This window comes from Calidris pugnax, unplaced genomic scaffold (genome assembly GCF_001431845.1).
Source record: "Calidris pugnax isolate Ruff unplaced genomic scaffold, ASM143184v1 scaffold175, whole genome shotgun sequence".
NCBI lineage: Eukaryota > Metazoa > Chordata > Aves > Charadriiformes > Scolopacidae > Calidris > Calidris pugnax.
This window is the reverse complement of record NW_015090888.1, coordinates 594244-616508: the sequence shown is the minus strand read 5'-3', so window position 1 is coordinate 616508 and position 22265 is coordinate 594244. Positions and strand designations below refer to the sequence as shown.

Sequence of the window (22265 nt, the reverse complement as noted above, 5' to 3'; positions counted from 1 at the left end):
CCCCCCCGAATCCCTGTGGAAGCACAAACGCCTCTGCCTATCCAGCCATCCAAGGGAATTCTCGGGCTCTGTTTGCCTTAAACACAAGCGCTGCAGATAACAAGTTTAAACACAAACTTGGAAAGTTTCTCTCCCCCCCTCAACACCCCCGCAGTTTCCTCAGGAAGCCCTCTTGGGAGTTAACCCTTGTGAGCAAGCGGACAGTCATTTTTTTTTGTTTTTTGGGAGGCTCGGAAGGTGAGATAATCTCTTTCACCTACGCCAGTGTTGGAAGGTAGAGCTGGGCTTCACAGTTTCCTCTTCCACCTCTTACTCTTAAAACTCCTTTCCTTTCCTCTTCTGCTCTACTAGTCCCTTTCATTAGATATAGTCCTCTCTTTTTTCTTCCATCTTGCCAGTTGCACGACGGTTATGAAGTATCTAGGGAATGGGAATTTATTAATGGAGAGGTGAGGAAGAGTAAATCTTTGTCCTGTTCCCTATCTCCTCCTGCAGCTAATTCCTGCCGGAGACCTCTAGTCTCTGTTTTACACAGGGAGAGGTGTTGGGGCTTTTCCATCCCCAGGACAGCCCTCTGCTTTGCTGCTGCAGGCTCTCGATCGAGAGGGCTTAGTCATAACCGGCAGTTCAGCCATGGGCTCCTCTCAGACTCTGCGAGTGCCGCGTGTTCTACCAAAGCCTTCTTGACAAGCACATTTGTATTAAGGATCCAGCTACATGGATGCAGCTGGGAGATAATGTGGAGAAGGCCAGCCCAGGTGAGAAGTAATATAAGGTAGCTCCACACAGGCTCTGGTTTCTCGAAGTGCGTGACCAGTAGTTGGCAGTAACACTCGGGGACTTCACTCCCAACTTCTCCCCTGTCTATCTCAACCATCTCATTTGGGCTGTGTCTGTGATCCACTCTTCCTTAACGCGTCCATCTGGGAACAGCTCATTTCCCTGGCGTCCTCCTCTCTTATCTGAAGTCTTTCTTCTTTTTGGGGAGACCTCCTCCCATGGGGCTGGGCAGCCATGTGAGATTCCTAGCAGTGAGGCTCTGGACCAAAGAGCTAAGTAACCCCACAGTACTCTCATAAGTCCTGCTGACTCATTCTTCCTTTCCTTGGAGAATCCCTGCCGTGGGGTTTCGCTTTAGAGAGGTGTTCCCCGAGAGTGGACTTCGCCCCTTCAAGTTGGCACTTGGCAGCTGAAGGAACTGCTGCTGGCAGTGCAGTGGCATCATGGCATGGCATGGCATGGCACATGGGCTCTGCAAGGTTCCCATCCCGGCTGCTGCTGGGTTCCTTTTTCCTTTGCTCTGCTAGAACTTGTCATTCAGCCCCTCTCACTTCCACATCACTGCTTCAGGCCTAAAGTGCGTGGGATAGATATTATCTGGGTGACGGTTCTGGAAGGACAGGCTACCTCACCCTAAGAGTTGGTTTTTATTTATTTTTTTTTTTTGGAGCCAACACCACCAGAATAGTATCTCAAACAGAGAGATCGAGAGCAGAAGGGAAGGGAGCGAGGAGCCTTGTCTGGACAGGGAGTCTGTGGCTAGGAAGGTTTTGCCGTATGGCCACGCTGTGAGCACCACCAACTTGCAAAACCTGGATTCCTGCTTTTCCCTTCTCCCAATCCCGAAAGGGTGTTTCGGAGGTGAGAACAGCAGTGCAATCCCTCTTATCTCTGATTCTGGGCCCACAGCCTGCTTCCTCATTCCACAGGACTCTTGCTGATCTGCACTTTACACTCTATTACTTGTAGTTGGCAGGCAGCATTTGTAAAGCAGTCAGATGAGGGGGAGGGAATCTGCTTATTTAAATGCCATTTAAATATTTTCCCCCTCCTACCTTTCACCCCCAAATTCTTCTCCGAGGTGTTCAGGAGTGACCCCTCAGAATACACCCACAGGAATCTCAGAGGGAATCCATGGAATTTTTCCTGTTTCCTATGTTCCCAAAGCAGGGCTGCAATAGGTGCGCCGAAACCAGCGGTCTGTCCTGGCAGACCCAAAGGCAGGCACAAAGCCGCACGTCCTGCAGTACGACTTATTCCGACTCCTCTCCCCTCTCCCCGTTTGCCTACAAAGTGATAAATTTTTGTTTAAAGTTCTCTTCAGATCAAGACTTGGGGGCAAACTCTGATCGCGTCCTCAGATTTTTCTGAGGGCTAAAAATGAACGTGCCGCTGAATTTCTCCTTTGTGATGTGACTCCAGGAGCCAAGGCTTAACACGGCCACGCTGGGCAATTCTGCAAGAGACCTCAACGCTGTGGCTGAGAGCCACAGTTATTTTCTTGCTGCCCTGGCTACAACAGTCGTGGGGGAGAGGGAGTGAAATGATCTTCAGGCCACCATCAGGTGGTGGGCAGCCTGGGTCAGAGGTAGAGGTGCCCAGCAGTCTGAGCAAGTGATGCATCTCATGGCTTTTGGATACTGTGAGGGTGGAAAGTCCCTTCTGTGACTTCACGCTGCCTCTGTAGCTTCCCCACTGTGCTTCAAGCGCCGAATAGTACCTCTAGGCCACACACCGATTGATCTTTTGTGTTGGTAATTTATTTGATCGCCTGCCTCCTCATTCATTGTGTCTGCTGCCTTCCAGTTCCAAGCAAAGTTGTGTTCAGCTGCTAATGCTGGGTTCCCATTTCAATAGGCTTCAACCTCCTGCTCCCGTTTTGAGGCCCTGCTCTAGGAAGCAAAAAATTTGTCAGGGTTGCATTTTTTGGATGTGTGTAGGTGTTACTTGAGAGAAGGGTGGAAGGGAAGGGGTTCTATTACATGAGGAAAACCTTTTAACTCCTGAGTAGCTGCACTGTCTTGTATCTTCCCATCCTTTTTGATGGTAAAAGGTGACAAAGAGTCACCTTTTACCTTTCCTGAGGAAGGAAGTGCAGGCTTTGTCTTCTGTGACAGGACAAGGATGAAGCCATTTCACAGGCCATATGAGTTGGGTCACCGATTTGATTATTTTTTTTCCCTTCTGGTTTTCAGTGGATCTGCTCGACACGAGTACTGCGCAGGGTGAACTGGGCTGGCTTCCAGACCCTCCAGAAGAAGGGGTGAGTACACACGTTCAAGGAAGGGGAACCACTGGGAGTACTGAATGATGGAAAAGCACAATCTAAGTTGAAATTGCACCCTGCCTCCTACAATTGGGCTTCTGCAGCTCCACTCTCTTCTGGATATTGTATTGCAACCTCCCTTGCAGCCTCTTCACCTCTGCAGCCTCACCCACTAGCCAGCTGTTTTCAGGTCTAATGCCTCATTGACTTGCAGTAGCTCTTCTGATGCCTGTTGACTTCCAGTAGCTCTCCTTGATTAAAAGTGTCCCTGAAATACATTGTTTCCAAGAAGTACTAAAACTTAATGGAGAAATAGGGAAAAATCAAATCATCACCCAGTTTTTCATCCTAACATGCTGCAAATAGATCTCATGTCTCCTTTTCTGGGCAAATAGCCATGGGAGAAGTATTTCTGTCTCCCAGTCTCTTAAGAATTTAGAATCTTTATCTGTTTAAGGTTGTTCTGTCTTTTTTTCCTCTTGAGTACTGAACTGAATGATTCAGTTACACATTTTTTTAACTCAGCAGCTGACTGAAGGAATAACTGGGAACTCATAGGGCAGCATCAGGCACTGGGTGGGCTGCAAGGTCCTAGGACTTTACACCCAGCCCTAACACTCTGTTTGGCCCAAAGAGCTGATAATGAGAGAGGAATTTCTCTCTGTTTCATGACTAAAATTGAGCTGTCAGAAGTGCTTCAGAATCTATTCCTGAAACCACTACAAAATTGGACCCCAAAAGGCAGCTGAGTTCTTGGCTATTTTTGTACAAGTACAGCTATTTTGTGTGAAGTGCAGTTGAGCAGCCCCTCTAGCGTCACAAACCCACGTTATCAAAGATGGTTTCCTTTGTAACAGCAGGACTGTGGGAGTGGTGGAAGGAAGGCACAAAAGAAAAGGAATTCAGGGACTATGCTGCAGTATTTAGAAGGACGTATGTTAATGTATAGTTCCAGTACCTCATCCATGCTCTTGTCTTTGTAGCAAGCCCCAAGCTCTCCTATGGAGAAAGAGTCTTTACCTTTGCTGCTTATAAAGTAGACCTGGGTTCAGCCTGTTCCTAACTCATTTTCATAACTTTCCTCTGTAATGTACTGTGGCTGGTTTAAATTCACCCCAGCCTCCTACTCCTGGTAGTCTTGTTGGGTGAACTGGAGCCAGACAGTGAGGTTCTCCTATACTGGTGTAACTGCATTTGTTTCATTCATACAGCTGTTTCGGTTGTTGTTATTATTATTATTATACCTTACTCAAAACAGGTGCCCTAGTGAGACATACATGTAGATCATGTTTTGCCCATTGTTCCCTTTGTTGTCCCCATCAACTGTCTGTGTGGTAATTTTAACCTAATACTAGGCTGCAGGCATGTTCAGGATGAAGTCTGCCTCTTGAAGAGATTGGGAAAAAAAAACCCACACTGAAAAGGGCATTCTAAAAATAATCTGATAGAAAGACGACAAAACCTTTGTTACAGAACATCTGATTTTTGCACAGTAGGTCCACAGCAGTGCTAGGAGTTGGCATACCCTTCTGCTTGTGCTGCATCTGCTTTCTAAAATACGTAAGTTTAAAATATAGTAGTTGTAACTGGGGAATTGTAGAAGATGCTGGAAAACATGGCCTGCGAGTGACCTAAACTAATAGATCAGGATACTGATGACAGATAAACTCGCAGAGGATGAAGAATAGATTCATTGACTTCTGAGGAGCAAAAATTTTGCAGGGGTTTGTCTGATTGCGTCATTTCCCAATAACTGTTAGGTGGAAGGCTGACAAATTGCCACAAGCAAAAAGGGAACAATGGGTGATTCTCTTGGAATCAGAACTTTGAACAACTGTTTCTGAAAAGATTCTTCCAAAATGGAGAAGTAAATATGTTTGAAGGAGAGCAGATTAATTCAGGACATTTTTTTTTGACACAAAAGAGCTAAGGTTAATACTGAATAATCTGCCTAGCTTGATTAGTAACAGGCTGGAAACACCCGAGCTGTATTGCATACAGATTTGAAGGGTGTATTTCGTGTAACAATGCTACTTGTACCTAACCTCAGATGCCACAGATCTCCTATCTGTGAGCTGGATTTGTGTCAATACGCTTATCACATAGAGGAGGAATTTGCTGCGAGGGATTTTCATGCTTTATGTGGACAAGGTCTCCGAGGCATAGCCCAGGAGAGGTTGGATGATTCTGTGGAGGCAGAACTACGCCTTTGTTTTCTCCTCACTTTTAGCCAATGACTATGGATGGAGTGGCTTGATGTCTGTGATTGTTTAATGGTCAGACACGGTCTGTATCCAGCTTAGACAATGCTTCTGTTAACACATGCTCAGCCTAAGAACACTGATCTGCATAGCAGTCAGTTTTGGACAGCATGAGTCATTTTTCTGGACTTCCAGAGTACATTAACTGGCACTGAAATCTCACCTAAGCTTAAAGATAGTTTTTACATGAAAGTGTCCGTACTTTGAAGTGTGTGTAGAAGTTTGTTTGGTGAAAGATTTGTGCTAGCTTGCTTTGTAGTATCTGTTTAGAAAGGGTTTCATTAATTTTTAAGCTGCTATTGGAGACTAGGTGTATTGGGTTTGCATGGCAGGGTTTTGGTAGCGGGTGTGTGTGTGTGTTCAGGGGTGGCTTTTGTGAAAAGCAGCTAGAAGCACCCCCCCTTATGTCTGATAGAGCCAATGCCAGCTGGCTCCAAGATGGACCCACTGTTGGCCACGGCTGAGGCTTCAGTGATGGTGGTAGCTCCTCTGGGATAACATAGTTCAGAAGGAGGAAAAGTTGCTGTGCAGCAGTGGCAGCTGGAGAGAGGAGAATATGTGAGAGAAACAACTCTACAGACACCAAGGTCTGTGAAGAAGGATGGGGAGGAGGTGCTCCAGGCCCTGGAACAGAGATTCCTCTGCAGCCTGTGGTGAAGACCATGGTGAGGCAGGCTGTCCCCCTGCAGCCCACAGAGGTTAAATGGTGGAACAGATATCCACCTGCAGCCTGTTAAGGAGCCCACACCAGAGCAGGTGGATGTGCCTGAAGAAGGCTGTGACCCTGCAGGAAGCCCATGCTGGAGCAGGCTTCTGGTAGGACCTGTGGCCCCATGGAGAGAGGAGCCCACGTTGGAGCAGGTTTGCTGGCAGGACTTGTGACCGCAAAGGGCACCCATGCTGGAGCAGTCTGTTCCTGAAGGACTGCACCCCATGGAAGGGACCCATGCTGGAGCAGTTTGTGAAGACTGGTAGGCCGTGGGAAGGACTCACGTTGGAGAAGTTCATGGAAGACTGTCTCCTGTGGGAAGGACCCCATGCTGGAGCAGAAAAAGAGTGTGAGGAGTCTCTCCCACGAAGAGGAAGGAGCAGCAGATACAACATGTTATGAATTGGCCACAACCCCTGTTCCCAGTCCCTCTGTGCTCCTTGGTGGGAGGAGGTAGAGAATTCAGGAGTGAAGTTGAGCCTGGGAAGAAGGGAGGGGTGGGGGAAGGTGTTTTAAGATTTGGTTTTATTTCTCATTTTTCTTCTCTGATTTGATTGGTACTAAGTTAATTTCCCCAACTCAACTCTGTTTTGCCCATGATGATAATTAGTGAATGATCTCTCCCTGCCCTTATCTAACTTTCATTATATTTTCTCTCCCTGGGTCCAGCTGAGGAGGGGGGTGACAGAGCAGCTTTGGTGGGTACCTGGCATCAGCCAGGATCAACCCACCACACCAAGCCCTTAAAAAGGCAGATTGTAGTTCTTGTAATCACTTTCTTATCTTCAATCCACCCCTATCATCTAACAAAATCCTTGATAAAATTTTTTTTGTCTTTGAACTTATGAGATAGCAATACCAGTTGGGTATGGGGAGGTGTATTACAGTACTAGTGATGGATTCCTTTTAACATATATTAGACAGTGAATGATGATCGCTTTGAAGGTGTCAGGAGTCTAGAATTTACTTGCCCTGACATTTCTTTAGGGCTCCCCAATCCTGTGCATGGCGAGATGGAGGACATAATTTTTTCTGGCTATTCCGTACCCTTGCTTGCTTCCACACATACTTCAAAGTGTTGCTATCAGTTGCAAATTTTCTGCCAGCTCTCCCAGTGTGCCTGGCACCCGCTGTGCTCAATATTTTTCAGTCTGCCTTCACACAGGACTAAGGATCTGCATTTAATGCCATTGATCTAACATATCCCAGATGATACTTGTACATAGCCACTAACTGCAACTATTGTGGCTCCAAAACCACCTGAAAAATGTTGGAAATGAGGTAATTCTTGGGCAGTTCTGCACCCCGTGTTTCACAGGAAGTCTGATTGTGAACAGAGCAGCTGTCAAAGTTATGTGAATGCAGTTAGAGTAAGCCAGTGCTTAGATTTTATTTTTTTATGCTGTTATTTTTCTATTAAGTCCCAGGCATAGTACAAATTCTGCACTGCTGAATTATTTTCTTTAGGTAATAGACTAGATCAAGTACTTGTGACCTGTCAGCAAGTTTTATATCGCCGACCACACAATGTTTACATGCCTTTGGGTTCTAGCAAGATGAGAGACTGTTCCACCGGACTAAGAGGTCCTAGATGTTAGTAACAGCTGGTGGCTGGTTTCTGTTCCCACCACTTCTGCTCAGACAGATAGGCCTGGTTGCAGGAATTGAATGCACCATTAGCAAGTTTGCTGATGACACTAAATTGGGAGGTGCTGTTGATGCTCTTGAGGAGCAAGGAGCCTTGCAAGAGGGATCTAAATAGATTAGAGGATTAGGCTGTGATTGATGGGATGAAATTTAACAAGTCCAAATGCAGTTCTTCACCTGTGACGGAGTGACACTGGGCACAAGTAGAAATTGGGAGAGGAGGGCTGTGGAGCAGCCCTGCAGGAGGGGACTTGAATGCACCATTAGCAAGTTTGCTGATGACACTAAATTGGGAGGTGCTGTTGATGCTCTTGAGGAGCAAGGAGCCTTGCAAGAGGGATCTAAATAGATTAGAGGATTAGGCTGTGATTGATGGGATGAAATTTAACAAGTCCAAATGCAGTTCTTCACCTGTGACGGAGTGACACTGGGCACAAGTAGAAATTGGGAGAGGAGGGCTGTGGAGCAGCCCTGCAGGAGGGGACCTGGGGATGCTGGTTGACAGCAGGCTCAATGGGAACCAGCAGTGTGTCCTGGCAGCCATGAGGGCAAACCGCATCCTGGGGTGCATCAAACACAGCATCCCCAGCTGGTCAAAAGAGGTGATTATCTTGCTGTATTCAGCGTTGATGTGGCCTCACTTCGAGTGCTGTGTGCAGGTCTGGGCCTAAGAAGAATGTGAAGGTCCTGGAATGTGTTTAGAGGAGGGCAACAAAGCTGGTGAAAAGGCTGGAAGCAATGTCCTGTAAGGAACAGCTGAGGACTTTGGGCTTGTCTGGTTTGGAGAGAAGGAGGCTGAGGGGTGACCTCATTGCTCTCTGCAGCTTCCCGAGAAGGGAAAGTGGAGAGGGAGGTTCTGATCTCCCTGGTATCCAGTGATGGGACACGTGGGAATGGTTCAAAGCTGTGCCCGGCCTTCTTTACTGAGAGGATGGTCAAACACTGGAACAGGCTTCCTAGAGAGGTGGTTGATGCCCCGTGTCTGTCAGTGGCCTTTGGACAACATCCTTAAAAACATGCTTTAACTTGGTGAGCCCTGAAGTGGTCAGGCAGTTGGATTAGATGATCATTGTAGGTCCCTTCCAACTGAAATTGTATATTCTATTCTACTTTGTTGGCCATGAAGGAAGTAGTGTTGCGGGCCACACAGCCCTCAACCTGCAAGTGATTCCAGAACAGTACTTCTATTTTATTAAACCTGGGCAGTTCACTTAATCAGACTTCTTGGTATCTTACTCGGATAGTCTTACCTGGAAAAAGTCTCAGCCAACTATCTTTTTGTAGCATGTGTGAAAAATAACCATCAGAAATGCTATTGTGTGCATCTCTTACCACAACTGGTGACAATGCGTGTCCTTGATGATCTAACTCAAAGGGATGTCATCACCTCTGAACCTGAAATAGAGTAGCAGTATGTACCTCAGCCTGCTCTCAATTTAAGTATCAGGCATAAGAGAAGAGAGTAAAAAAAGTGAGATGAGAGGAAGTATAAATTAATCACTGTACTGTAGGCTGGATTGCATGAGCCACCAACCAGGTAGCTGAGGCTGAAGCCACTGCCACAGGTCCAAGCAGCAATCTCGGCTGGTGAACTCCATGTTGTGACCTGAAGGGCAGAAAAGACGGAGCCAACGCGACGATGCTGTACAGCCATGGCATGCAACACCACGGCTGCTCAGGCACCAGAGTGATGACAGCACTGTTGCCTAGCAGCTTCAGGAAGCTGATTCACCCTTTTATAGCTGCTGAATGAGAGTGGACAAGGTTCACTGAGCGTTCTCACGTCAACACAAAAGTACCGCAAGTCAGATGGAGCTTTGAGATGAGTCTGCAAGGTCCTTCGAGAAGACTAACAGGCTATTTAAAGTAAAAAAAAAAAAAAAAAAAACCAAAAAACCACCCCAAAACAAAACAACTTTTATTATAATACCAACCAAAGAACTGGTGATTTTGCAGGCAGGTTAGAAAAAAAAAAAAAAAAAAAAACAACCAAAAAACCACCCCAAAACAAAACAACTTTTATTATAATACCAACCAAAGAACTGGTGATTTTGCAGGCAGGTTAGAAAGGAAAGGCTTTATATCTTTTGTTGCCTGCTGTGTCCTTGCTGGATGGATCTATACTTTGAAGTATGATTCTTACCATCTCAGAGGCAAAGTGGCAGAAAAACATTCCCATTCCCTCTGACTTCTTGGAAGGTTGTTTCAATCGCTTCTGAGGCCTAGTTCCTGGCTTCTCTATGCTTGATCTGCAGCCTGCTAGCTCCTCACTGTGGGTTTCATGCTGCCATCTCCTGCAGCTTCTTTGCTCCTGGCAGATTTGATCATCTCAGAGAAAAGGCACAATTATCCTGTCCCTGTGTAGGATTCCACCTGATCTGTCACTTGTCTTTTAAAGGAACCTATATGAACAGAGCAAGTATTGCCCACCGTCATCAGAGTAATTTCCCAGGTTCTCTGTAAATATATTTACAGTAAAAGTATATTTCACACACCATACAAATCCATAACTCACACCACACAAAGACCTTTGCCTTGGAAAAAAAACAAACCCAAAAAACCCAAAACAAATCACTTCCATTTAGGATGGATCCTATGCGATGGACGGTGTAATGCAAAAATAACATGAGTGCTAACATTTGCTTTATTGTTAATATGACTTTAGTTGAGAATGCTGAACTCTTAAGATGCATCATCTGATTTTCCACTCCTGTCCTTTTCGTAGTTATTGGTATTGTTAGCGGGTGTTAGCAAAATGGATATATACCAAACAAATGTTCCAAAATACCTAGATGATGTGTTAGAGTATCATTATCCCTCACCTAATAGCATCTGTTGTGACCAGAAGTGTTTTCATGTAAGACCTTAATGTGGCCAGACATTTCAGAGAATAAGCAGACAGCAGAATGTAAGTTTGATAAACAGGTTCTGTAATCAATGCACTGGAACTCTGTGGCTTGTATTAGCACCCTATCTTCCTGTAAGAACTTGAGAGTACAAGTTAAATTGGAAGGAGATGGGTGGGATGGAGACCTGTGTGCTAGTGCCCTAAAGGACGAGTAATTACACAATGCAGTTGCTCCTCCCTGACAATAATCAACTGATCATTGTGGGGAAAAAGTACATCATCTCACCCAGAAAGATACTGTAGGCAAGTAAACATCACTTCTGTGGTCAGTTGTGTCAAAGACTCCATGATGATGTGATGAAATCAAATTTCCCTGACCACTGCCAAAAGATCAAAGAAATAAAAGCAGCCTCTTTGCTGTTCTCAGATCTAAAGTTATAGGACTCATGTAGTTAAGTGTCGGGATGTCACCACACTTCTTTCATCATCATCATCTAAATTGTCTTCCACACCAGCAAAAGAACTTGCAAGAGTATTGAGAAACGTTCAGTGAAGGGTCACGGAAGCTTCATTCTGGAATACTGTCAAAACACACTGTGGTGCTGTTATTTTTGACTGGCTGGTCTAGCTTTACCTATCGACAGGTTTTTGTGAGGTGTATTTCAGCTGAGGAGAAGCTGTCTGTCATCTCATGGCAGGTATCAGCAAGATGACTCTATTGTCCTAGTCCTTCCTCTGAGGCACTCAGCTGAGAATGCTGTACAGCTGAACCTGTGGTGTACTACTGCCTTCAACTCTGAATCTATTCCAGGAAGAGTTTTTTTGGTTATGGTAGTATGCAAATGCTACTGTACGAAAGTCAAATAGACTCCATAGGCAAAAATGCTGCCAGGGGAAAGAAACAGGAACCATTCCGTGTTTTCCTAGGTGGTTTCAGGCTTGGGACACCACTGCTGTACTGCTGCTGAAAAAGATTGCTGTTTTGGGGCTCTGCAATTTTTCTTTAGGAAGAGATTCCATGGATTGAAATAGCACTCTGAATTCTGTTGCAAATTAAATGGTAAAGAGATGCACGTGCTAAGCACGGGTACACTGTCGCTGGCTGTACTAACTCAGCAGGTCTTTTCATCTTAGTGCAACTGTCTAACCCAAAGTTAAGCAAGTTACTGGTTTTTGGTAGATGAGCTCCTAACTTTTCCAGTGGAGACGCACATCTTAGTTTAGTAACTTTAGGCTAACTAGAAAGATGCTTGCCTTGTTGTTGCCTTCTGTAAGTCTCTCAAAAGCAGTGTTGTGCCTTTCCCCAGCGTTCTGCAAGCCACGGGCTGGATGCCACTGTCCTAAGCTGATGTGAAGGCAAATGAAATATAGGTCACAGCAGGCAGGCTCTTATCTGACAGGAGATGGGGCAAGTCCCTCTCAATCTGGAGATGGAGACAGCATTACTGTTGTGAACCACAAGCTCTTCTGAGCCTAATAATTTTCAATAGTGTCACAGCCTGTTGCCTCTGTCACTGGTAGCCTAACTCTTTAATAGCAACGATGAAATTTGTATTCATCATCATAAAAAGTTTGTTGGGTTTTTTTTCCACATAAAGATTAAACCCAAAAGAGACTGCTCTATTGATGCCTGCAGAGCCTGAGACAGTAGTTCCAAGAAGACATATGAACTGTCTCTGTTTCCATTTTATACCTTATGTCAGATCCCGGGAAGAGTATCCCACAGATGGATGGAGGAGTCGTAGGTTGTCCTATATAGGTTCCTTGACACAGGCTTGACACTAGAGAAGGCTCATTTATAGAAAAAGCAAAGTAAGCTTTTCTTAGGCTTCAGAGCTTCAAACTGTATAATCAATTCAGAGTTGATCAAGGCAGATACTAAAAGGCATGTACTTTATCTTATCTTTGGATCTTTACGCACAAGGCAGACCAAGCCAATACTGTTTACTACAAATATCTACTGGCGCCCTTCCAGATTGTCATTCAAGTCATTCTGAACTGCCTTCATAAAGACAGCTTGTCTCCACCACTGCTTTCTTCTTATTTAATGCAATCTAGCAATGGGAGGAAAGCTGGCTTCCTTTTTTCCCCAACTTGCAGTGTTCTGAGGTTATTGAGATAGTACTTTTGCTTTGACGTTTTCATTCACTTAGCATGTAATTGGAGTGCTGGAATTATTTTGCTCTGTATTGTACCACCAGACCAAGACTTTCCAGAACAAATCTCTGGAACTAAGTGCCTGTGTTAATATATGGATTCCTGAGAAATACAGAATACCCTTTTGTTCTCAGATCCAGTGGCTGCATCCTTAGACTTTTTAGAAAGTGAAGCTACTAATTTAAGGCCTTCTCCTGAATGCATTCCCTTTTGTTTTCTTAGCTACTTGTAAAGAATTTGAAAAGGTTTTAAAAGTTTAAAGACTAGTTAAAGACAGTTTAAACAAGAATTTAAATTTAAAAGAGTTTAAAAGGAGTTTCTAAGAATAAAATGTGAACAGTTTAAGAACTCTTTAGCTTGCTTGGTGATATGCTAGATGATCTCCAAAGGTCCTTTCCAGCCTGAGTCTTTCTGTGATTCTAAATCTCATGAGAAATTTTTCTGTAGCATCATAAAATCACAGTTCGCTCACTGCTAAAATGAGGAAGTTTGACTCCCAATGGTCCCCACTTCTCCTAGAAGAATGTTTACCATCCTGTGGCCAAACTGGTGGCTGGAGTAAGGGTACAGTTTTGGAATGAAATGGGTAGCAAGTTGTATTATCAAAGGACGTTGACTCAATGTCATTGGCAGACAAACTGGAGAGCCAAGTAATTCATATTGATTGAGCCAGACTTTACCACACATGCTCATTAAGAACATTACATTAAAAATCTGAGGCATACGTTTTGATTTTGCAGCAAATTCTTTGAGGATGTGAGACAGTTGCCTAGCAACTTCTGGACTCCTCACCCTTTCATTAAGTGTTGTATGTAACAGTTTTCCTCTACTACTTTGAATTTAAAAGCTTCACTGAATAATGAAAAGAAGTCACAAGCATATTTAACAATAGTTCTGTATTGTTAGCATAACTAATATCCTCATTTTACTTCCTTTACCCATCAGCAGTAGAGTCTAGAAAACCCAAGTCTGACTCCCTTGTTATTTCTTTCCACCACACTGCATATGAAACTGTGCAATAGTCAGTGCTAAGCATCTTTGCCCTGAAGAGCTCAGTCTGGAAGAAGCTGGGCTGAGATGAGCTAAGAAATATAGGAGTTAGCAGTTGGATTTTTTCCAGCAGTAGAGTTTAAACAAAATCTTTCTGCTAGAGTTGTCGCTGTTGAAAATGAAATTTTGGTCCTGTGTCACTTAAGTTTTGAAAATGGTATATATTCAGGACACGCATCACAACAGCTTATGTCTTTTGGTGAGACATGCAAAAATCGCTTTCTGGTGACACTCGTCTGTGGCATTGCCTTAGGATAAACTGCTAATGGAAACTTGTCTGACTCTCAGCCTTCAAATGCAATTATGCATTTCCCATCAGCTTGGTGGAGGCAGACACCCATGGAAAAATGCTTCTAAAAGCCAGTCCTAACACCGGCTTTTTATGGAAGTTTCTTATGGAAGCTACTTTGCTCTTATTCCCCTTTCTAACTTCTTTTCTTCTATTTCAATCTGCTTCAGGATGTGTTGTAAATTCAGTTGTGTAGCATTTTCCAGAAGTTCTTTAATGAAATCATGCAAGGGGCAATTAAGTGATTGCCCGTTCCGGTTGATCAGCTGGGACTGATCAGTGCATTTCTCTCACTACCTTTGACCTCTGGTAAGTGAAACAAGTGTAAATCCTGTGTGGTGCAGGTATACGCCAGCTGAATCAGATTAAGAGGGTGGGGTAACGCTGAAGATTAATTATATGGAGAAAAAGGAAACAAGAAGGGACACATAGATATCATCGGGAGAACTTCCTGGGAGGAGACTGTTAGCAGGCACTTAGGTAAACGTCTGAAATCAGCCAGATAGGAGCTTGTGCTGTCAGCAGGGCTTGCTAGCTCAGAGAAAGCACTCTTCACTGAATTTCACTGAATTTTAGAGTTGGAAGGGACCATAGAGATCATCTAGTCCAACTCCCCTGCTGAAGCAGGATTGCCTAGAGCTTGTCAGAGCATGTTACTCAGGAGCATCCAGGCGGGTCTTGAAAATCTCCAAGGAAGGGGACTCCACACCCTCCCTGGGCAGCCTGTTCCAGGGCTCTGTCACCCTCACCGTGAAGAAGTTTCTCCTCATATTTGAGTGGAACCTCTTGGTGGTTTTCAGAGTGGGGCTGTACTGGAGGTGGCTCGAAGTCTTGGCATGGAAGCAGAGGGCCTTCTTTGGCAGTCTGTGGGTCCATCTCTTGTATTCCACTAGTAGAGTGACCGGGTCTGTGGGAGGAGAGAGGCTGCAGGGTTGTGCTGGGAGTACCCAAGGTGGTGGTGGTGCTGCTGGAGAAACGTGTGAGTCTCACGCTCAACCCATGAGACTTGACAAGCTTGGAGTAATATAGAGACTGAGGCCTTCTTTAAATTGCATCTTAACCTGGGGTGTGATTTAAAACCAAGATGCTTAAACTTGTGCCAATACCTATGTGGGCACTTGTTTCAATTTAATTTGATTAAACACTTAAAGCATAATGAGAAAGCCAGTCTTAAGCACAAGGGGAAAAAAAAAGGATCTAAGTTATTTTCCCTGTGGACAAAACCTTGCTTTCCAAGTTTTCAGTTCTCATGTGCAGCTTACAAAATGCAAAGAATATTCACTTTTGAGTATCTGACCTGTGGTGAGGAAACAAAGGTAGAACCACATAAAATTCAGCAAAAGTGTATGTTAAAATATGTATCAAACCCTACTGGATTCATACGAACAGTATCAGTGAGGTCATATAACCAGCTGGGCCCATGTCCTGCTCTCAGCCACGATTTGCCTGGGGATGAAGCAGAACCCAGTATGAAGTCAGGAAAATCAACTGAGTTTTAATAGTTAAATTAGGGTTTGCAAAATATCACACATAAAGAAGCATGAACTCCAAATTAATGAGTGCCTGCCCTAGCACAGTCTTTCTGCAGCTGACCTTCCCATTGTGTCAGGCCATGTGTTCTCTTACTCCAGACTGCTGTGCATTATTTTCAGGGACAGGTAATGGTGTGATCTCCTTCCTACACACTGAATGTAAAGGGTGACCAGAGAGACGTGGCCAATACATGGGAGTAGTGGGCCTTTTTCTCAATCTAAGATAAGACAGTGTATGAAAGAAAGAGATTGGAACCGAGATAGGATGAAGGGCATGTTCAAGGGTCCATGCACTGCTGTTCCTTTCAGTTTGTCACAAGTCAGAACCTGATGACAGCATCCTCTTTCCTCCCTATGTAAAGAGTTTGGGCAGATATGGGGCTCGGGGTAAGAGATCTTTTTACTAGCCAGGCTCTGAGCCCTGAATGCTATATGGGAATGCATCTTTTAGGCTAGATATTGTCATATTTGAAGTGAAACTTGTTTTCTCACATCTGTCTAACAATGTGTGTTTTTTTCTACCCTGGAGCAGTGGAGTGAAGTGCAGCAGATGATAAATGGTACCCCGGTCTATATGTACCAGGACTGCAGTGTGCTCTCCGAGGGTGACACTGATCACTGGCTTCGCACCAACTGGATTTATCGGGGTGAGGCAGCCTCCCGCGTTTACGTGGAGCTAAAGTTTACTGTGAGGGACTGTAAGAGCTTCAGAGGCGAAGTGGTGACCTGCAAAGAGACCTTCAATCTCTATTACATGGAGTCTGAACAAGATGTTGGGATCCAGTTCCGCCGCCCGCTGTTCATCAAGGTCCGTAACGCTGGGGGTGAAGAATGAGTCATATCTTTCTGCTTAAACTAGTCATATCTTTCAGCTTAAACTAGGTGTGTCTTGCTGACTGGGGGAGGCCAGCAGAACCATCACCTGGGGAGGGGCACGGATAGTAAGTGCTGTCCTTAGAATAAACTTTGCCCTCCCTGCCCTCTGTCATGCTGTCTTTGCCACAGGAGGAACAGGGGTTTTCAAATGAGATCAGCCCTCCATTCTGCATAAACACATATTTAACTCAACACCATATAGGTAAGGATTCTAAAATGCTAGATGGTTACACCAATTTTTAGAAATAATAAAGCAGAGACCGAAGGAATTTGACTTGCTGTAGGTAACAAAGCAAGATCAGACCAAGTGATGAACAGAGTCCACTTCAGGTCTCTGTGCTCCTGACCATTTACTCTTGATTGTTACAAATACAGTGTCTTTTTTTTTTCTAAAACTGGAGGTGATGGCTTGCTATAATGAAATTCTCCCTTGTGTGAAGGTATTTAGCACTGCTATATTTTAACTGCTGTTTCCCCCAACATAGTGCCCTCTTGCTGTGGAAACATTTGAATTGCAGAACGGGGAACCTCAGATTTTGTGTAAAGGAACTTCTATACCCCGGTTCTGTCCTAAAAGAAGCCACAGACCTAAATTATTTGACTGCCCTTTCCTCTGCACTTGAAATGATGTGATAAAAACAAAGAACCAGCCACCACAGGCAGAGCAGGGCTCCGGTGATGGCTTCCCCTCCCTCCCCAGTGCTCCTCCACCTCTCCTGCAGCTGGGAATTTGTGCGGTACCTCCGCAATTCCTAAAGCTGCCTTAGGATCCCACTGCCAGATGTGGCTGCTGTGCAGATCCTTTCATCTGCCACCCAGCTACACAGAGCAGGTGGTGTCATGCAATGGGGAAGGGCCTGCGGTGAAGAGGATCAGTTATCAGGCGCTTACTCTTGTGATGGCTTCCCCTCCCTCCCCAGTGCTCCTCCACCTCTCCTGCAGCTGGGAATTTGTGCGGTACCTCCGCAATTCCTAAAGCTGCCTTAGGATCCCACTGCCAGATGTGGCTGCTGTGCAGATCCTTTCATCTGCCACCCAGCTACACGGAGCAGGTGGTGTCATGCAATGGGGAAGGGCTTGCGGTGAAGAGGATCAATTATCAGGCGCTTACTCTTGAGAAGAAGAAGGGCCACCCCACCATCATGCACTCTAGGAAGAAAGGCCACCCCACCTGCATTCCAGCTCTTCCATATCACATGATGCCGCGGAGGCCTTTCCCATTTGCCCAAACATTGAGAGCGTCTCTCCCTCCCTCTCATCCTTTGTTTGCTGAGGCAGTGGGAATGTAAGAGCATGGGAGCATTTTTGAGCCAAGTGTCTACAGTGCTGAAATAACGTTGAGTGCTGCATGAGAAGCACCTTGCAGTAGATGATCTGAGGTGCTGGAGCGAGTGCAGAGGAGGGCAACGAAACTAGTGAAGGGCCTAGAAGACAAATCATATGAAGAGCGGCTGAAGGAGCTGGGGCTGTTTAGTATGAGGAAGAGGAGGCTGAGGGGAGACCTCATCACTCTCTACAACTACTTGAAAGGACACTGTAGAGAGGTTGGTGCTGGTCTCTTCTCACAGGTAATTAACAATAGAACGAGAGGGAACGGCTTCAAGCTCCAACAGGGGAGGGTTAGACTGAACATTAGGAAGGAATTTTTCACTGAAAGAGTGGTCGGGCATTGGAACAGGCTGCCCAGGGAGGTGCTTGAGTCACCGTCCCTGGATGTGTTTAAGGGCCGTTTAGATGCAGTGCTAAGGGACATGGTGTAGGGGAGGACTTTGTAGAGTAGGGTAGATGGTTGGACTCGATGATCCCAAGGGTCTCTTCCAACCTCAATGATTCTATGATTCTATGTAGAGCCTAGAAATAGGTGGCTGTAATTCACTGGTCAATTTCAAACACAACTCTAACTATTGTTTTGATTTTACTGCATACAATTTGCAAACAGAGAAAAAAATCTCATGGAAGAGGAATTTGTTGCTTTGGGGCAGTTCCTAAAGACCTCTGAGATCAGAGACCCAGAACATAGTGTACTGTGTAAGACCAGTGAATGACTGCAAAATCATAGAATTGCCCAGGCCGGAAGGGACCTCCAAAGGTCATCTAGTCCGACCTCCCTGCAGTCAGCAGGGACACCCCCAACTAGACCAGGTTGCCCAGGGCCTCGTCGAGCCTCTCCTTGAATATCTCTAGGGATGGGGCCTCAACAACCTGCCTGGGCAACCTGTTCCAGTGCTCCACTACCCTCACAGTGAAGAACCCTCTCCTAATCTCCAGTCTAAATCTGTTCCCCTCCAGCTTGAAGCCATTGCCCCTCATCCTATCACTACAGGCCTTTCTAAACAGGTTCTCCCCAGCCTTCCTGTAGGCCCCCTTCAGGTACTGGAAGGCTGCTATTAGGTCTCCCTGGAGCCTCCTCTTCTCCAGGCTGAACAACCCCAGCTCCCTCAGCCTGTCCTCGTAGCAGAGGTGCTCCATCCCCCTGATCATCCTTGTGGCCCTCCTCTGGACCCGCTCCATCAGGTCCATGTCCTTCTTATATTGAGGGCTCCAGACCTGCACACAATACTCCAGGTGAGGTCTCACCAGAGCAGAGTAAAGTGGAAGAATCATCTCTCTGGACCTGCTGGCAACGCATCTTTTGATGCCCAGGATGCGATTGGCCTTCTGGGCTGCAGCTGCACACTGCCTGCTCATGTCCAGCTTCTCATCCACCAGCACCCCCAAGTCCCTTTCCTCAGGGATGCTTTCTAATACCTCACCCCCTAGTCTGTACTGATGGTGAGGATTGTTCTGGCCCAGGTGCAGAACCTTGCATTTGCTCTTGTTGAACCTCATGAGGTTCACCTGGGCCCACCTCTCCAGCCTGTCCAGGTCCTTTTGGATGACATCCCGTCCCTCTGGTGTATCGAGGGATACACAAAAGAGTTGACAGGAGATGGTGGAAAGCAGGGAGGCGAGAAGGGATGTGGACCCTGTTGCTAACACTTCCTCCACGTGGAAAGGAAGCATGCAGTGCACTAGCATTAGAAACAATTGACCATACGGCCTTTAAAGAGCCTTGGAGTAAAGAAGATTGAGAGGTGTGGGCATCTCGGCCGCTGCTGCCTTCTCAGAGGTTAACACTGTTGTCTTTTTCTCTTCTCCTTAGCTCAACACCGTGGCAGCAGATCGAAGCTTCACAAGCAGAGACATCGAATCGGGCGCCATGCAGCTGAACACAGAAGTGTGCCCCATCGGGAAGCTGTCTCGCCGGGGTTTCTACTTGGCTTTCCAGAACTCTGGGGCTTGCGTGGCGATGGTGTCTGTCCGAGTGTATTACAAGACTTGTCCAGAAGCAGTGAGGGGCCTGGCCCGTTTCCCGGAGACGCTGGCAGGTTCTGAGGGGCTGACAGAGGTGCCCGGGGTCTGCGTGGAGCACGCGGCTGAAGAAGAGGGCTCTCCCCCGAGGATGCACTGCAGCACCGACGGGGAGTGGCTGGTACCTGTGGGCCGATGCCTCTGCGCTGTGGGGTTTGAGGAAGTCGATGGGAGCTGCGTAGGTGAGTATGCAGACAGACACTGGCTGTAGGCCATGGGAGAGGTTCCAGGGAGCTGGAGATCAGAGCATCTGTAGGCATGAAGTGGGATCAGGGGAGTTAGTGTGGTCTTGCCTCTCTTGCCTGCCCTCTGTGCCAGCCAGGTGTATCTTATACCTTTCCTCCCCTCTTTCGCTCCTCTTTTTCCCCCTCATGTGTCAGGTGTAAGACCTGCACACACCTCTCCACTCCCTCTTGGGCTTCATCCAGGAGCCTTCAGCTCTGCAGCTAGTTTCTGCGAGCTGTAACTGTGTGATTGACACTGACTCACTCAACAACTGGTTCCCAACCCTTAAATGGCAGCCTTGTTCTCTCAGGGCAGGCAGGTCAGACACATGGAACAGTGTATTTGTCCCGTGACTAGAAAGCTGGGAGCCGGAGGGAGGCAAGTTTCTCCTGTGTGTCCCCTTCTGCTTGGACTGGGGTGGCCCTTCTGCCATGGGAAACCATGTAAAGCACATTGCACAACACGTTCAGCACCTGGCTCATTTCTGAGGAAGACCAATTAGCAAGCACAGGAGTCACCAGGATAATGGAGCCACAGAGCGAGCCAGGGTTGTTGGAGCAGGCAGTTGCAGGGCTCTCCCTTTGCCACAGAGGGGACAGGATCCAGCTTCTTAGGGCAACTTTGTGTGTTTGTCAGGAGAGAGCATGTGTGTGATGTTTTGGGGGACATGTATTACTGCAGGCAGGGATGTAAAAGACAGCACGTCTCAGCTCTTGTTGTCAGAGCCATGTGGCACAAGGGTAGGGCATATAGAAAAAGGAATTCATGCACTGCTCTCAGGGCCAGCGGGGTGCCCCCTCTCTCTCTGCTTTGTTCTGCCTTTGCCCTGCTACAAGGATCTGGTGCCCCTATGAGCCCCCACTGCTTGCTGCTCATTTTGCTTGGGGAGCTGGTGAAGGTTGAAGGAGAAGATCCTTGCTTTTCTCCAGCAATCCCCTCTCCTCACACAGCCCAGCCAGTTTTTCCACTTAGGTGCTACCGAGCTGTCTCCCCGCCCTCCTGAGAGCACTCCCCTGGGAAGGGGCAGGGAAGCTGTCATGCCTGGACAGGCCCTGCCTGCTATCACAGCACAGGTTCATTCTACATCTATGCTTTTATCCCACTCCGCCCAAGTACAGCTGCAGCCAGAAGTGTCTTTTGTAGGATCAGTAGGGACTGGGGGGGGTGGGGGGGGTCTACCAGGAGAGGAAGGGAAGAAGGGAGAACCTAGAATGGGGTAGGGAGAGGTATTTCATGCCCAGAGCGGTGTCTTACTGGAGGATCAGAGAAGGTGAATGCCTGCTACGGGATATCCTCTCCCTCTACAGAAAAGATCAGGTGTTGTGCAAAGGACAGGGAAGAATCCAGGTCAGGATAAAAACTAAGGTCAGAGATTCTGCTTTTGTCCTCAGAAGATGAAGGACTTTTCCTTCAAACATAAAAAAGGGGGACAAGATGGAGGAAGACCTCCAGGCAGTGTCTTCTGGTTCCGAGTTTTGCCTTGCGTAGGAACAGGGAAAAAAAAATGAAAGCTAAACAATAACCTTTGCCTCATAACAGGGAGGAGAGCCTGATCTCTGTTACGGGACAGGAGGCAACAGAAAGCCAGAGGCTGAGGTTCTGAACTAGTTTGCTCAACCCCTCGGTGAATTCCCAACTGCATAAAGCTCTGGCTTAGCCATCCCATGATGCAGGAGAAGCTGTGCCTGCCCAGAGCACCGCGTCTCACCCTCTCACAGCATCGCCCACTTTGCTGCCGATAAACCCAGAGCCCCACCATGAACTTCTCAAGCCTGCAGTTCACCGTGAGCATAAAGATGGGCTGGATGTGCCCTCCTGGCCCGTGTCCTGGTTCCCTGATGGGCTCTGCAGGGTGTGTGGGGGGAGCCCAGCTCCCTGTCAGCGCAGGTTTGTCGGCTGCAGGGTGCCTGCTGGCAGCCTCCCCATGGGCACCTGTAGGAGGGAGGAAGAAAGGAAGGAATGAAGGGAGGGAGGGCCCCAACCACCCTCTCTGCCCTCTGGCGAGCAGGCCCTTTCCCAGGCCTGTTTTGCCCATCTCGTCGCCGGGTGCCCAAGGGCTCGGGGAAACCAGGTGCCGGCGGCCAGAGGGGCTGGGCGGGAGCCGGGGCTGCGGGCTGTGCGCCTGGCCCCGCCGGCTGCGCTCCCCGGGGGGGAGACCCGGGGGCAGCCGCTCCTCGGCTTCTGCCCAGGGGAGCCCGAGGCACCCAGAGGAGGCGGGGGGAGAGCAGGCAGCGATGGGAGCCGGGCTCCCCGGTCTGCCCGGGCGGCGCTTTC

At 47.0% G+C, this 22265-nt stretch overlaps 1 protein-coding gene across 1 annotated transcript in view; it reads left to right on the top strand.

Annotated features, from left to right (window-relative positions):
- EPHA1 (EPH receptor A1) overlaps positions 1 to 22265 on the top strand; it is a 40317-nt gene that overhangs the window by 347 nt on the left and 17705 nt on the right. The window contains exons 2-4 of the mRNA XM_014947563.1: positions 2976 to 3043; positions 16072 to 16347; positions 19558 to 19948. Of these exons, the coding sequence (XP_014803049.1) occupies positions 2976 to 3043; positions 16072 to 16347; positions 19558 to 19948 (735 nt within the window). The remainder of the gene's footprint in view (positions 1 to 2975; positions 3044 to 16071; positions 16348 to 19557; positions 19949 to 22265) is intronic.